Source organism: Anser brachyrhynchus (genome assembly GCF_964034855.1).
Source record: "Anser brachyrhynchus genome assembly, chromosome: 1".
Classification (NCBI taxonomy): domain Eukaryota; kingdom Metazoa; phylum Chordata; class Aves; order Anseriformes; family Anatidae; genus Anser; species Anser brachyrhynchus.
In genome coordinates this window covers 37,944,035-37,961,109 of record NC_137694.1, presented here as the reverse complement: position 1 = coordinate 37,961,109, position 17,075 = coordinate 37,944,035, and the positions used below count along the sequence as shown (strand labels likewise).

General features: G+C 39.3%; 1 protein-coding gene across 1 annotated transcript; it reads left to right on the top strand.

Annotated features, from left to right (window-relative positions):
• The first annotated feature begins 2,467 nt into the window (after positions 1 to 2,467).
• IFNG (interferon gamma) lies at positions 2,468 to 8,182 on the top strand. The gene is made up of 4 exons (XM_080577282.1): positions 2,468 to 4,110; positions 5,981 to 6,049; positions 6,423 to 6,602; positions 7,236 to 8,182. The coding sequence occupies exons 1-4, from the start codon at positions 3,988 to 3,990 to the stop codon at positions 7,356 to 7,358; spliced, it is 495 nt and encodes a 164-aa protein (XP_080433408.1). The 5' UTR covers positions 2,468 to 3,987; the 3' UTR covers positions 7,359 to 8,182.
• The last annotated feature ends 8,893 nt before the right edge of the window (positions 8,183 to 17,075 follow it).

Here is a 17,075-nt window from a genome sequence, read left to right as displayed (position 1 = left end):
ATTATTGTGGAGGAAGAAAAGAAGGAAATATTTTCCTGCTTTATAAGAAAGTAAAGCAAAAAGGTGAAGTGTTATGCAAGATCAGAATTACAGCTCAGGCAGGGATTTCCAACTCTGGGCTGCTTTCCTTGTGCAGTGGTAATAGAAACAGACACTGAGTTTTAGAGAAACGAAAGTCTGGAGGAGATCTGCTGGACTGGTAAATGAAGTTCCTTGCTAACCACTCAGCCAGCACTCTTAGGATTTCACATAAAATAAAAAATGAAAGGGAAAAATCTTTAGTAAGTGGTCATAGTGAAATCTGACATGACTTTGCAAGGACATCATCGGGTAATTGGTGTAACACATTGCCTGAACAAAAGGGTGTGAAACCTCTACTTTACATGAAGAGTCAGATGACTTCCAGGCAGCAAAATGAAAAAAACACCTTGGTTTCATTTCCTACTGCTTTTGGAACAGATGAGAGTCCAGCTCCGACTGTTAAGCCACACACAAGGACCACTCCAATTATATGTGGCACAAGACTTTTCAATACTGTTCTGGCACCTCTTTTTTTGCTAGATTAGGACTAGTACTCAGGCAAAGAGCTTGTATTAGTGGTAAACGTTCAGTCCCATCCAGCATATGCTTGGTACATCTGTAGTAAGAAAGACGGAAAAAGGATTGGATGCTTTTAGGCCCTTGGGTCAGTCTCTGGAACTGATGCTCTGGAAAATCAATCCATAGGAGCTCTCTGAACTTGAGTCTTCCTTCCCACTTGACTGATCACTCTTTTTGGGCAACAAGGCATACACGAGACAATGGACACTTGTTTTAACACTTTTGCTGGGAAGGACGCAAAACAGGGCTGGGAGCTGGCAAGATCCCTGGGCCTTGAGGGCCCTTACATTCTGACCACCTGCTGTTGACTTGTTTCAATATGATCTGGAGAGACGTGGTGACGTGTTAATATATGAGAATGTTACAAGGCAAGCATGTCAACTTTAACATGGTACCACTTATTCAAATGTAAAAAAAATTAGAAAAAGTATTATCAATTTTTATATTAGGATTCATTTTCTGTCCTGCAACCAGATGATGAATTTGCCACAGAACGTTTGCCCCTTTGTCTGATAATTCAAATATGGTGATGAGTAGAAGTACTGAAACAGAAATATAACCTTGATAGTCAGAAGAGGTACCTGGAAGTCAGACCTGCACTCAGAAGATAATATGACAAAGCCAGATGTCATGGCTTTCTTCTTTAATATTTTCTTAATTTCTTGCCTCATTTTAATATATAATACTTTTAGTGATGGTTAGTGGGCAAAGGACTGGACTGGGGGATGTTGTTTGTGTTCCTAGATTTGCCTTTCCTAGATGCTGAATGATCAAGAATTGTTCTGTGTTTCTGTTTTCTTACCCACAAAATTAGATGGTTGACAGTGGCCTCCTCTGGAAGGTGATGAGATCTAGGGATGAAATTAACCACCCCAAAGGTTTTAACCAGCATTTATAAAAGGTGAACTGGAAAAATTCTCTATTTCTGATATTTTATTTTCCTGTTACTCTGAAAAGCTTAGCTTAACATTCTGTTGGGTAATGGGAGATCAAAGGGAGGTGACCTGAGAGGTACAGACTCCTGTAGATGAAAGATGCATGTCTGATAGGTTTAACAAGGCAGTCTAGCCCAGCACATGATAAATAGTTCTCTGCAGAAGAAGCCAGGATTACTGACTTCAGTTTCCATCTCCTGGAATATCCATCTCCTGCCTGGTTGGATAATTACAGCAATTGATTGCGTTCAGTTGTATTTTAATTTGAGTAAATAACTGTTCCAAACTATTTACCATCCTAGCAGCATTTCTTTGCACATTCTCTAGTAATCCAACAGAAAACCATTGCTCAAATTAGGATGTGCAAAAAAAAAAAAAAAGGATTCGATAACCCAGTCCCTCTTCCAGCTGTATATTTCTGACAGCTTAAAGAGAGCCATATGTAACAGGAATCGCTTTCCATATGCCACTTGACTACTCCTTTCCAACATTTTGCCAAAGAATCACTCCACTGGCTCATGGCCAGCTGATGCCCTTCAGCACATCTCTCACCTTGTAAATTTTTCTTGGTTTTCCTGTACATATGAACCTATGTTTGACCATGCCACAACATGTCATTTGACTGTGCTTGCCTTGAAAAGCAATCCAGATATTTTCACATCACTGATAGGCTGGTATTATTATTACCTTGCACACCTGTGAATCTACTTTGTATTTTTAATGTGATTACTTTGTGGTTTTTACAGTGCTTTGAACCATCATTGAATAGCCTTGATTAGCATTATCATCTTACTTCCAAAGCAATGCTTCCAGCAATTGAGTCATTGTTTACACAGTTTTAATTTCTCAAGTTAAAACCAATAAAGACATTGCATAGCATTACTACCCCAAGTACACTTACAATCATAACATTTGTACAGTACTGCCCCTGTTGTGAGGCATGTGCCATCTGGGTATGCTGCTGTTCCCAGGGAGTTTTGCATGTAGCTTTTGGGCCTGTGACTGCTGATGGGATTTGGTTCTAGTCTCTGCAAAATGGCAATTCCCCTTTTGCAGTGGTAGTAGCAGTCTAGACCCAGTTTCTAGATGGAGGTCCTCTTTCAAGCTGCAGATTAAAAACTGTTGATAGAGTTACCGGTCATTTCTTGAGGCTGGAGGTGCTGCTGATGAAGGAGACAGCTTCTGGCAAAGAACACTTGATGACCCATCCAGGAGCTGGAGAGCTCAAGTCATAGTTGTTGGAGACCTGTTTGATTCTCATCTGTTTCTGATGGGCTACAGAAGTCCTCCACTGTACACTGTGTGAACTGAGCCCACATCTGCCCTCTGCCTGATCCCCTCTCTTTTTTTTTTTCCTGTGGGTTCCTTCTTCTTCCCCTTATTGAGTCTCCTTTCTACCCTGTATTTATATACTATAGCCTAAAATTACTCTGATTTCTTTATACAGCTCTGCACAGTCAACTTTTTTCCCTTGATATCCATCAAAGCAGAGTTCAATTATTACACAGGAACCTCTTCCACAGCTACCTCAGCATAGTTGTTGCAGTGGCCTGTGTACACCTGGAGACCATCCTGTCTGCCTGCTTCCATTTTTTTTTTTTTTTAATCATGTCCTTCAATTTTCATACTTCATGTGCACAAGTGCAAATGAATGTGCAGGTGGGGAACTTTAATTATTGTCAAACACAGATGAGTGTCCTGAGTAGCAAATATTCTACTTTTGCAGATAGTAGGGAACCATGGAGATATTTAATATGATGCATCATTGTATCCTTGATAGAACCTAATTTTCCACAAGCCTAGTTTGAATCTGGAGATGAATAATGGGAAAGAGGCAAAAAATACACCTTAGACTATGGAAACAATGCAAATAGTTTTTCACAAAAGGACAGTGGTAAGGAGATTTCAATTTTTAAGTGACTGTGAAGTATACCATGTCAGTCTCAGTGGTTACTTTAAAAGAATGCCGGAAGTGAGTTGGCTGTTATATTGACCCCTTAACCACATGATATGATTTTTCAGATAGCTTGTAAGAATGCCTGAGCCACAATGGATACTCTTTAACCCGTATCATAATTTTCTCCTTTTCCCCAACCACGTGTAAAAGAAAATTCAGAACTGTCACGTAAATGTTACCCTCTGACAAACCACTGAAAAATTTTCCAGGACCATACTTTAAGAAAGATGCTTTCGAGGGATTCCCTCGACTAGCCAAAAGTGAAGTCTTATCTGACACTATCTTGGCTAAATATACACAGCCTGTGATGACGAAATAAAAAAATTCAAGACCAGGTATAAATACCACTGGCAGTCAGATGAAGTTCACTCGTCTACTTTCTTCTAATAGAAGATACAACTATTAGAAGTTGAAGCTCATTACTCTTAGATCTGACATCTCCCAGAAGTTATCTGAGCATATTAACTGAACCATAACTGAACCATCACCAAGAAAATGACTTGCCAGACCTACTGCTTGTTTGTTCTCTCTGTCATCGTGATTTATTTTGGATGTTCTGGAAGTGCTCTGTTTCTTAGTCAACTTCAACATGACATAGACAAACTGAAAGCTGACTTTGTAAGTACAATCTTCTACTGCATTTCTCTTCTTCTTCTGCTTGTGCTATAGATATAATCCAGGCTTGAGCACTGCTTGTCATAAACCTCAGTGTGTACCAATAGTGATCATAGAACTAACGCTTGTTACATTTTTTTTTAAACCAGAATATGGACAATTTGTTTGGTTTTGTTAGCTTTTATTTATTCACTAACATGGTTCAGTTTTTCAATAATGATTTTAGTAGTTTGCATTTATTTCAGAGCTTCTACCAGCTCCATTTGGTTTTTGATTTCATGGAATATTTTATAACAAAAAAATCTTAATGCAATTTGATATGAATGGATGAATGAACCTTGATTCAATTCTATTCAGCTACAATTTACTGACACTGAATTAGTTTTAGCTTAGTTAAGTTAACGGAGGATTTATTATTAGTTTGCAATATAAGCAAAATGTTTTGCTTTATCAGAAGCATCTTGTGCTTTTTATTATTATCAATAATACGTTGCCCAAGGTTGGTCACTACTGCTTATTCTTTAGCATCTTCCAGCCATCCTGCTTCCATATCTCTGCCTATGATCTGGTGTGGGAATGTTAAGTGATATCACTTCTTTTCAGACAGAAATTTGATAACTTAATTGTAATATCAATTCACCTGTCTCCACCCAGGAGGCATTAAAATAGACCAGAGCTAACTTTAGCTGGGATTAGTCGTACAGATAAGGGATCTACAATAGAGTCACTTCTAGTTAACAGCTTTTATTCTTAATATATTATACATATATATATATTTGTAAACACATGAAATTAACTGCAAGAGTTTTCTCCTATTTCCAGCTCTGATTTTTTAGCATTTTGATTTATATCTTAAATTTTTCATTAGCGTAGATCAAAGAGGCTCTCACTAGAATATAAATAACACTGTCTGAGACATCTTGAGCAGTGGTAAGCTTCTTGCAGAGAAATTAAAACTGCAGTCTGCAGCAGGTGCTCACCACCTTTCAGAAGTGCAAACCAAGGCTCGGCAAGGTGCTTGGTGTGGGGAGCCAATCAGCCTACGAGGTTTCTGTCAGCCTGCAAGCTTTCCCATTACACTCATTATATTTAAATTACCAAGCAGACAAAAAAGGAAATAGTGACTGTTGTATACAAAAAGAAAAAAAAAATGAAAAAAAAAACATACACACAGAGAAAAGGAAATGATTCAATTTGCCTTTCCTTGGTAGGAGAATTGTATTGCTCTTTGTTTCCTAGAATCTGCCACAGTGTGTGGCTAACACCTGATGGTTAAACTCAGACCCTGCAAGCCTTTTGGTAGCCCACAACCCCTATGTATCCCCACGTCTGACTGTGGGCTACTGGGCTATTCTCTGGTTTTACAAACTGCAATTTTATAGTACAGTTAATTTGTCTTTGTTCCATATGAGATTTTACTAAGACTGGGTAAATTCAAGCCCACAGACTGGTGGATTTCAACTTATAAGAAAACATCCAAGACCAGGTCTGACAATTGCCTAGACAGCTGCTGGGCTTATTATTTAATTCTCAACTGTCAGTACCAAAACTTGCATGGAGCATTTAGTGAAACATGTGGTGCTAAATGTCTCTATTCAGATGAGTTATAGCAGGAGAAGACATTTAAAAGCAGATTAATGCTGTTTCTGTTACTATGCAGTCATCCAATGTGAATTGGTGCTTAGAGAACATATTTGCAAAATATACTCTCAGAAGTGAAAAGAAGTCCAAAAGTGAAAGCACAGTAGTAGTTATAGGCCAGTGGTGCAAAAATTACTTGTCTATGTTTTTTACTGCTCATTTGAGAGGAGAACACTATTTGCCTTGTGATAAGTACTGTATGTATAACAGATGTGTATGTTCTCTGTTGCAGAACGCAAGTAATTCAGATGTAGCTGATGGCAATCCTGTTTTTATAGAGAAACTGAAAAACTGGACAGAGGTAAGTCAGAACCACACGTGACAAAGCATCTCAGGCATGTTGTAGGGCACTTTTGGTAAAAAGCAGCTCCAAGACCAGCGTAACCAGACAGGGCAGAATGAACAAAAGCAGAGGTTGCTTTAGGAACTTAAAAATGAAAAAAAAAAAAACGTACTAAAATGCTCTTCATAAAGATCAAAGTGCTTTGTGCTGCACCATGAAGCTGGTCCTGAGCTACAGAGCTACAGTAAGCCCAGGAGATGAGTTACAGCATCTTCTTTGGCATCCTGTCTCTAGTGGCAGAAAGAAACCCCAAATGCTGTATTTTAGTTTTGTTCATTTTCCTCTTGATGGACATTCACAAGCTTTTCTTTTTGACTGTATTCTTCAACAGAGAAATGAAAAAAGGATCATACTGAGCCAGATTGTTTCCCTGTACTTGGAAATGTTAAAGAAAACTGACATGTCAAAGCCACACATCAAAAACCTGTCTGAGCAGCTCAATACTCTGAGAGACACCCTTTCTGATGACTATAAGAAGTTCAAAGACCTCGTGGACCTGTCAAACCTTCAGGTAAGGCTCTTTCCCTGCCTCCAAGGCACTCATGACTTTATATTTTCCAGTTGAGTTTGAGTCTGACTCAGGCCAGTAACGGTTTAGTAACCCATTTGGTAATCCCCGGATGGCTCTGTTCAGGCTGGAAAACTTGATGTTTCCAGCCATGCATCAGCTCAGAGACTGCCCACCCCGAGTCTTGGTGGAGTCTGGCCCAGAGGCACCATCAACAGCTCCTTATGATTACAAATTGGGTTGGAAAATTGTGCCTGGCCATGGCATGCCTCTGAGGGCTCTGGGGCCACCAGGCTTACTGGGTGTCAGCGGTGTGAGCCACCGACCTCCGCTGATACTGATGCCCTGATTGAGCTGACTCCTCGTGGGTAACTCAGATGGCATTGCAACACAGCAATAATCATAGAGTGCCTCCATTGCACAGCACACAGCCAGTCTGTGACGTGTTGCAAAGTAATGAAGAAAGCAGAAAAAAATATATGAAAATTGGCTCTTTGTTTCAGGAATTGGGTGGTAGAGTAATTGAAAGCTGCTGGTTCCTCTCTGCTCTGCCCCATTAGCAGTGTAGACTGTAGGATGTGATCTGTAAATAATAACAGTTCTTGGTGTGACCTTCATTCTGTTTGTTTCTTACAGCTGACTGGCTTGAAAATCCAACGCAAGGCTGTGAGTGAGCTGTTCAGTGTCTTACAGAAACTGCTGGAGACTTCAACTCTCAAAAGGAAAAGGAGCCAGTCTCCAAAGAGATGCAGATGTTAATGACATCATATGGCCTTTTGTACTGAATTATTTTACAAATTTTATGATGCACAGTTTTTTTTTTTAAATCTTCTCATTGAGCTTTTTATACATTTATTTATTAATATTTAAGTATTTTAAATAATTATTTATAAAGAAACACCAATCAAAGTATTTATACCTCCTACTGCTATGTAAGAAATTATTTTGTCTTAAAATTCTGTCTATCTGTCACGTGTCTGTTGATCTGAAATTACAGAATGAGGTGATGTTTACCCAGTTTCCATATGGAAATACTGAACTGACGTGATACCCAGGTATCCAAGTAGTGTTGTCCTCATCGGTCTCATCCTTCGCTTATTTGAGGCACCAAGCCTGGAAAGTTTCTGTACTCAGGAAAACACATGCATATCTGCTTAGCTCTAAGCATATATAAATCCAAATCAAGCAAATAGACATGCTTAAAGATGAGCAAAATGCTGAAGCACTTTTCTGAACCGGGGCTTTGGTGATTTATTGCTGATAGTTATTGATATGCACTGAACTGACTAAGAGGACAGGCTACTTGACAGCTCCAGGAAATGTGACGAACTCTATTGCACTGACTTCAACTCACTGATTATGAAAATTTCTTTCCTTTTTTTTTTTTTTTTTGTATTGAATCATCTGAATGTGTCTGATGTCAATTTATTTATTTGGAGGTAGCAGTATGGATGTTTTTATCTTAAGGACTATATTTTTGTACTGGAATATTATTTAAATGTTTGAATTTCACAATGAAAGCTTTTTAATTTTTGGATATTAAATAAAAAATAAATTAATTAAATGTGCTTACTTATTTATTCACCAGAATCTCTGTGCAAAGTAGAATTCTAATCTTGGTTGATGCCATCAAAGATGGCCCTGTACAGACATATGAAAACACATTTAATTTCCTTCTTTCTGCCCAAGATTTGGGAATGGACAATGGGTTTGAAGAAATCTGGCAGAAGTAATCTGGGGTCTAAAGTCCTCAAGTTCCTCAAGTTCTGTTTCTTCTGGATGAAGAAACATTACTTTGTTCCAAGGAAGGCTCTGATGATTTGAAACGTGTTGTTACTCTGATTAAAACAAAAACAAAAACAACCAAAAAACAAAACAAACTAACAAAAAAAACCAACACTTCTCAATTTCTCTGCAAGTCAAAGAGTCAAAGATATGGAGCCTAGACGGAAGTCGGCTCATCTGCTGGTCTCTTTGCAAGTGGTACAAGCCGAAGGCCTAGGGCTGTCTGGGCTTTGAGCTGTCTCGGAGGCTTGGGCCTGGGGAGGGCAGTTCATGGGACTTTCAAATTTTCAGGTCCCCAGGTGGTTACCAAACAAACAACCTGGGGGTAGACTTGCTTGGGCTGACTGGGAATGGGACAGACTTTCTTTGGGATTCCTGCCAACATGGGACCTCCAATCCACCCCGAACTTTGGCTGAACCCATAAATTCTGTCAGTAACACCTGGCCATGCCCAAAGTTTAGTTGCAGTAAGCCCAATGGGTTTAGCTGTAACTGTTGCAGGCTTTTCTACTCCCTTGGGCCCAGCTGTCTCCCCTGGGGTAAGACACCTTCATTTCTATCCTCATTTTACAGTCATAACAAAGTGACTCAGTAATCCTGGAGACTTGAACTGACTTTGAAAGAAACAGCTGTTCTTGTTTCTACTCATCACAGCCATGAATGTGTGTGTGACATGCAAGAGATGCGATGCTTCAGGATTTCTCCAGTTCCTGGACTAAGCAAGAGAAGCCTCAGTATGCGTTTAACATAGGCAGTGTGTCCTCTGTATGTGCTGTTTTGTGAGCTATTACTTAAAAGGGAATAGCTGTCCTCTCAGGAAGCAAAGCCAGCAATAGCAGATTCTATGGGGAAGGGAAGGGAAGGGACAAGTTAAAGGTTCATTGGCCGCCAACACTGAGACAGTGGTTGTGCCTGCTACTCCTGATTAAATTAATACTCAGCTTTTGAAATTTAAAGCCAGGACTGGTTAGGAGCTCAAAGAGAAGTTTCCTATTTTATTAGACTATAAACTGAAACATCTACATCCTTCCACACCTTGCCAAGGGGGTCCGCAGAAAAACAAATAAGGCCCTTGCTATACATCCAACAGAGAAAACACTAGCCCATCCATCCTACCTCAGATGACCATGCCCACAAACATGTCATCCTCTGTGCCATCTTAAGTATTCCTGCTGCTACCTATTAAACCTGGCTCAAAATAGCTGTTTTTTGGAGGGGGAGGTTGTTGCTCAGCCACATCATTTCCCAGGTTTGACGTGCTGCTCATCTTAGAGCTGGGTAGTAGAGGCAGAGGTGTAGGGAGGCAATGAGCACCTGGGAGATGGAGTAGCAGCTGCCAAAATGTAGTTTTACACCCAGATATCAGTAGTTTTTCTTTTTTCTTTTTTCTTTTCTTTTCTTTTCTTTTCTTTTCTTTTCTTTTCTTTTCTTTTCTTTTCTTTTCTTTTCTTTTCTTTTCTTTTCTTTTCTTTTCTTTTCTTTTCTTTTCTTTTCTTTTCTTTTCTTTTCTTTTCTTTTCTTTTCTTTTCTTTTCTTTTCTTTTCTTCTCTTCTCTTCTCTTCTCTTCTCTTCTCTTCTCTTCTCTTCTCTTCTCTTCTCTTCTCTTCTCTTCTCTTCTCTTCTCTTCTCTTCTCTTCTCTTCTCTTCTCTTCTCTTCTCTTCTCTTCTCTTCTCTTCTCTTCTCTTCTCTTTTCTCTTTCTCTTTCTCTTTCTCTTTCTCTTTCTTTCTTTCTTTCTTTCTTTCTTTCTTTCTTTCTTTCTTTCTTTCTTTCTTTCTTTCTTTCTTTCTTTCTTTCTTTCTTTCTTTCTTTCTTTCTTTCTTTCTTTCTTTCTTTCTTTCTTTCTTTCTCTTTCAACTTTTAAGCATCTTTAAACCTTTTGTGATAAACCTGACACCAGATATTGCAGAGATGCACCAGCGTTACTGCAGTTACCTCACAATTAATAGGAATCCAGATAAGTTGTTTCTCATGTTGACTTTCCCCTGAGCCTTCCCTACCCAATTTAAGTCCATGAGATGCACTTCTGCTGGGTGCTTAAGATAAAATGCTGAACTAATAATTCCCCATTTTATTCCATTAATGTGGTAATAGTGTTAGAGAAGAACAGCATAAAAATCGGACTCCACTAGAACACATTTTTCCTCTCAGTTGTGTGTACTATACAAATGAGATGAATCACTTTCAGTATGAAAGCCTGTCATCTCTTATTTCATACCAATACAAGTCCTGGATCTCCTCTTTGCATCATTCCTCACTATATCCAAGTAAGGGAAGCACTTCCAGCTAAGCTAAATTTAAGTCTGAAATGAATTTTAATGGCTGCCCTAAATCTTTCCGAAGAGAAACATTGCAGAAGCATTGAACATTTTTACTGAAGGTCGATATAAATTTTTCCAGCTATACAGACTGAGAAAGAGAGTTAATAGATGTGTGTGTATACACGGGAGTGAAACAATATTATGTAGTAGTTAAAATTAGAAAGGAAATAATAATAATAATAATAGTAATAAAAGATAACATTGTCTCAGAAAGTCTGTGTGGTGTATGCATCGCTTCTGCAGTATATTTATTCTGTTCCTACTCTGTATTCCTGCATAGCTCCTTGGCATTCTCCTTCTTACTGTCCTGCTCATATGCAAGGAGGCACAGACATGCATTTAAACCAGCTGGGTCAGAGATCAGCGTCCGCCGCAGAGCTGTTAGCAATGGCCAGTAGCTGGTGATATATACGGAGCAAGGACAGGGCAGTAGGTAGCAATGCTGCCCCAGGACCTCCATGTGTCTGTAGCACAAATATTCCCCGAGGCAGAGGCAGGGTCTCTGTGCTCAGCAGCCTGACCTCTTTTCTCCCACCTTTTGGCCCCTTTGAGACAGGGAACCAGTGCTACGCACCAGGCTGTGAGCGTACCGTGCCATAATGATGTTTTCTGTTTTCTGACAGTTCTTTTCTAACAGTCGTTAGTTTTCTATTTGACATTTTTACCACTACACAGACAAATTGATGTTTTTACAGAGCTGGCTGCCGCAATCCTAAAATCTTGTTCCTTAGACTTACCAGCTTACTCAGAGCCTGTCACTGTGCATGTAAAATGAAAATTGCCTTTTCTCATGTGTATAATTTTGTAATTATCAGCACTGATTTTTATCTGCCATTTTATTGCCTTGTTACTCAGTAATTTGAAGTCTTTTAATAGTTCTCTGCAGCTGGACCTCCTGTTAGGTATCCTGAATAACTTAGTATACCAGCAAACTTTATTATTTCACAGTTCACCCCGTTTCCCAAATTTCTGATGGCTACATTAAAAAACACATGCCTCAGGCAAGCCTTCTCATGACTAAACTCTCTTAATTGCAAAACCCGTACACTGATTCTTATCACTTATTTCTTATCTTTAAACAGCTACACGTTTATGTGAGGACTTTCTTACTGCTTATTGTTATAACAACTCAACTTCTTTGGTACCTGTACTGTGAGACTCAGCTGTAACTCCTCTATAGATCCGAGGAGATTATGTTATTTTGGTTCTGCTCTGTCTGTATATTCACTGACTCCTCAGTAAACACTAGCTTAGCAGTGAGGTGTGACTTCCTTTCATAAACGTCACATTTACTATTCTCTTGTGCACCACATTTATCCACGGGCCCACTCTGTCTCGGTATTGCGTGGTATGTCACCATTACTGGCTTGCAGATCTCCGGGATTCCCCTGAGACCTTTTAGAAAACCAATAGCCACTCAGCCCACTTACTGCACCCCTGGTGTAGAAGCATGCTCGAGAGCAGGTTATATCCCCCGTACCTACAGGTTATAGCTCAGCTCTTTCACTCTGGAACCCTGCAGGGCCAACGCCGTCAGCTCAAATCTCTCCTAGTTGTCACCTTCCTCCACCAGTCCAGGAGTGACCATGTTTTTTGTTTTGCTTTGTTTTGTTTTACTTGGTAGAAGGCAGGAGTAATCAAAAAGTCCCCCAAAAAAGGTAGGGGTGGAAAACAACCCAGACTTGGCAGACGAGTGTGGGATTTTCAGCTCAAAATAGCAACTCATGCAAAACCTACCACCTCTCTGCTGTTCTGTGTAGGACAGAGTAGAGATAACAGCAACTTCTACAATGCATAAGATATATGTAGGCTGATGAAGTAGGTGAGGAGCAGCATAATGGTCTAGCAACAGCAATAAATATGATTTCTGGGTGAATTGGTCCTAGTGTAGCAAAATATTGCTACCCATCTTCCAGCTTCCTCTTTTCTTCTTTTCTTTATCTTTCTTTGCACCTGATGTGCAATCCTCAGAAGTAAGAAAAACATGGGTTGCTCCCCATAATCAGAAAACCACTGCGTATCATGAACTCTACTTAATTTGGCTGGTCAAGCCTTGAAGTCTTTTGATTCCTCAGTCAAGCTTCTCTTACAGCCACTCCAGACACCCAGGGAACACCTTTTACCTAATGCTGGAAAGATTTTATTATTCTCTGTAAATCTGAGTTGTTCTGGTTTTGATTACAAAAAAATGTGCTAAATTCCTTTCCCTCATTAAAACTATTAGAAGTATGTTTGGAATAATATGGTTATGAATTTATGGAAGGGCTATAATTTATTGATAAGTAACAACATTCTCAAAAATACATAAAATACCAGAAAACAATGAATTTAAAATGTACACTGCAGCTTTCAGAGTTTTGTAGAAAATGCATAAAATGCTCTCATCTGCCTTATGACATTCATGTAATTGTTGTCTTAGTTTGTAGATTATCAGGGAAGACGTTTATGAAAAATTATCTATGAACTAACAGATTTTTGTGGTTTCCTGTCTGAAACAAACGATGATGAAGGTCCATGTATATTACCCAGCTGATGAAGTTCTTGGCACTTATCTAGGCACTGTTTTTTAATCATATAGACTTTGCAAAAAAAATATTTGCTTCTTGAACACTGCAAAAAAATACCTTGGTATACTTCTGTGATGGCATTTCTCACAAGTGGCTAATGACATGGATATAAATGGAAATAATTACTCATTTTAAAACCTCTAACTGGTCCTCTTATTAAGCTAGCTCTTCATTTTCAGTGTTCTTTCTTATGAATTCTAAAATTATGTATAGACCAACTGCACCAATGCTAGATGAACAATTAGGAGAAGAAACACTCATGCATTTTTGTCTATGTTTCCATAATAAGTTATACACAGATAGGAGAAGATAGGTATCTTTTAGACTGCACAGAGAAAACCAAAGTCTCAGATAAGAAGTAGAAGCCAACTCAGCTAAATAATTTCTCTCCAGTGATGAAAGCTACTTCCAAATAACCATTTCTCATACCATTAAAAAAAAAAAAAAAAAAAAAGCTTTAAAAATTATTGTAAACCCAAGCACACTTTATTTTCATTTTTTACAGAAATGACATCTTGGCTCCTTGTGGAATCCACCTACTGAAAGCCCTGTCTCAAACCAGAGGTGATCTTGGAGAATGTGACAGGGTCCATCTGAGCTCTCAGTGCTAAGGAGCAGCTCTGTCCTCCCTCTACAATAGTTTAATAGCTCTAGGCACTCTTGTTGTCCACGCAGTACTCACTTCACACAGATTTTAATTTGTTAGACCATGTACAACATCAATTGGTGTATTTTCAATTTTCCTAGGCCATTTTCTGCTTCAGAGTGACTGTTCTGATAAACTTTCTGAAATTGTGTGAGCAAAAGCCTGACAGTACAGAAAAGGCTTTCTCACAAAGGTGCCTTTAATATTGGATCAACTTCTTTTTGACATTCTTTTCAGTGTTAGCTATCCTTTCCAGGACAAGCTGTTTGTGTGCATTTCTCTGCAGGGCATTTCTGAAAGTGCAGCACAGTGATGTGGCAGGGATCTCAGGAAGCTCTGGATCAAGGTCTCTTTCTGAGTCCAGATGGGATGAAGTAAGAAATGAATTCACCCTGCCCCCTTTGTGCATGGACAGTTTGGCTCCTGTTGCTGTCCATGCTCCCCAGAACTTTCTCTGGCTTCATATTCAGAATGAATGAGCTACATCTGAGCATCCTCTTAGTGGATCAGATAGGAAAATGAGTAAGGTTTTGGTCTGATTTTAACCTTCATCCCCAATCTTTTTTTCTGTTTCAAATTTCCACAGCTGACTTGTGACATCTTTGTAACATGATATTTTTCCTCTGATCATCTGGCCCTCTTCCTCTCCCACTCCCAGGGAAGTTCTCTGATTGTTTTTCCTACTTGGCCCTTTCCAGAGCCCAGACTTCTGGATTTGATGAACAGGGCCCAAACCCACCCCTTCGTACACATCTCTTTTTGGGACTGACTGCTTTCCCCAAGATGTGACCCAGCTAATGTTGGCTAGGCATACAGGAAATCTCTATCAATAGATGAATGTATGGGTGTTTACATGTGTGCACTAACACATGCTTGTCTATTTTTAGAAAAGCCACAACCAGCCTTTTGTCCACCCTCAGCCCCCATACCTTAAGAAGACCACACATGCCATGCACTTTAGCAGTTTTAAAAAATATTTATATGATTTTACTGTGTCCACTCTCATTTTACTCTATTTTTCACTGTTTTTTTTATCGTGCTCACTTGCATACTGGGTTTATGCAACTTAGTATAACAGCTTTTTGTTGAGACCAGCACCTTGTGAGCTCCTAAAAAATATTATTCACTATTTAATGGAGTTGATATTGTTATGCTTTGTCCCTTTCATCTTCCATCGTATCCATTAATTGAAGAGATTCTTACTCACCCACTTAAGAAATAACGAGTCTAACAATTTAGCGTGGGAGTTTTACTTTTTTCTGGCTATGTCTTACCTGTAGCTAATTGGTTTTATCTTCATAGGAAAGTCTGTGGGTTTTGCTGTTTTTTACTGTTATTGTTCTCTCCCTGGTAGTTATTCTTAGTTTGTCTCTATCTGAATTAAAGGAGTCCTCCTGTACAAAACCTCCCCTCCCCCAGGAGTATGCAAAGGCATGTATAATAAATCAGCATCTAAGTAGCTTTTTCTATTCTGACATACCAGCATAAACACAGTTACAGTTTTTCATATCCAGTGATGACTGAGGGTGGACAGGTGGCTTGGAGTTTATAAATATCTGACTTGGTGTTAGCCCAAGAAGAAAGGTAAATTTCCTTTTCACCGTAGTCCTGCTTTGCCACCCCAAGGTACTGCCACACAACATTGTATCTTGTGAGATGCACAGACTCACACAACTTGCCTCAAAAATACCTTTGCTGAGCAGAGTTTATTCATTTATGTGTATCACTGGGACTACACACTCGAGTTTAATCATTAAATAAAATCGTTGAAAAGGAAACACTAGCTTTCACGTGTTTGAGAAGGCTTTGGTGAGGGAAAGGTCTTAAAAAAAATCAGAGAAAGAGGTCTGATAGAGTACCACAACCTGATATTTAGCCTGGTTTTGTATTGCCTCTTCTGCCTCAGAGCCAGAAGCAAGCTGGATTTTCTTTCCATCAGACAAAAAACTTCAAGAATTGCTGAGCTGCATGAACAGAAATTCACCTCTGGGTTGAGCACAACTCTGAACCCCACCTGCCTCTGGCAAGCACAGGCAACAGAAACAACCAAAAATCAAACCATGGACCTCGTGAAATGGAGGGTAACTGCTGCCATGGCTCACAGAGAGGTGCCTGATTCCCTATAGCTCTGTAATAGATAGCGTTACATACCTGCAGCTGCTGTACCACTTGCAAGCAGAGATGGTTGAGCCAACTGTGACAATTTTGAGGTCCGCACACTTTTATAAAGAAGAGGAATGGATCCCACCATGGTCTTACTCAGATGTGGTCAAAGCTAAGCACTGAGCACAGTTTGCAGCAAAGGAGCAAAGAGTTCAGACGCAACACCTTAAAGGAGAACTAAAATGATCTTATTTAGCTACTGTTTGGTGTATCTGTTTGTTGAAAAAAGGCACTAAATTAGTCACAGAGCTATTGAACAGTCATCTGGCTGACTCATAGAAGTCAAACGACAATAAAGTAATTAAAGAATATGGGCAACAAAAACAGTTTGTGGTTAATTTTCCAAGATATTAAAGAGCAACTGTGAAAATAAATGGCTAATGTCAAGGCAAGGGTGATTATTATTGCAAAGGGACAGTAGATTATTTCATTATTTAATTCTAAATTCTAAATTACTGGAAGGTTGTATTACCCGTCAATGTATAATCCTGTATGAGAAAATGCTTTACAAGAAAAAAATGAATGACTCATATTCTTTATAAATCAGATTTCAAAAAAAAAATATGTTGAAATGGGTATCTCCTATGGTAATTACAAATTTCTCAGACACCTCAAAATTTTTGATTGACACACCTGTATTGCAGATGCAGAAAGGCAAGGCAAATGAAAATTATGGAAATGGTCTTTCTGAGCTAAAGAAGGAAAATGTGTTTGGAGATAAATGTGTTTAACAGCTGGAAAGCAAAGAAGATGCAGTGCATAGAGGTTGAAGTGCAAAGAGATTGCAAAGGGAGTGTTCACTTTGCAGCCATGAGTGAATGGAAGAGCACATCTGGAGTGAGGGACAGGGACCCACAGAGGAACAGGTCTGGGGTCCTCTCTTAGGGATTTGGGAGGCTGCCTGAAGCCCTGGGGTTGCAGTCTGACACAGGCCATTTACCATGTTGCCTTTACTGATGCAGCTGGGTCATCAGCTCCACAGCCGAGGGACAGAT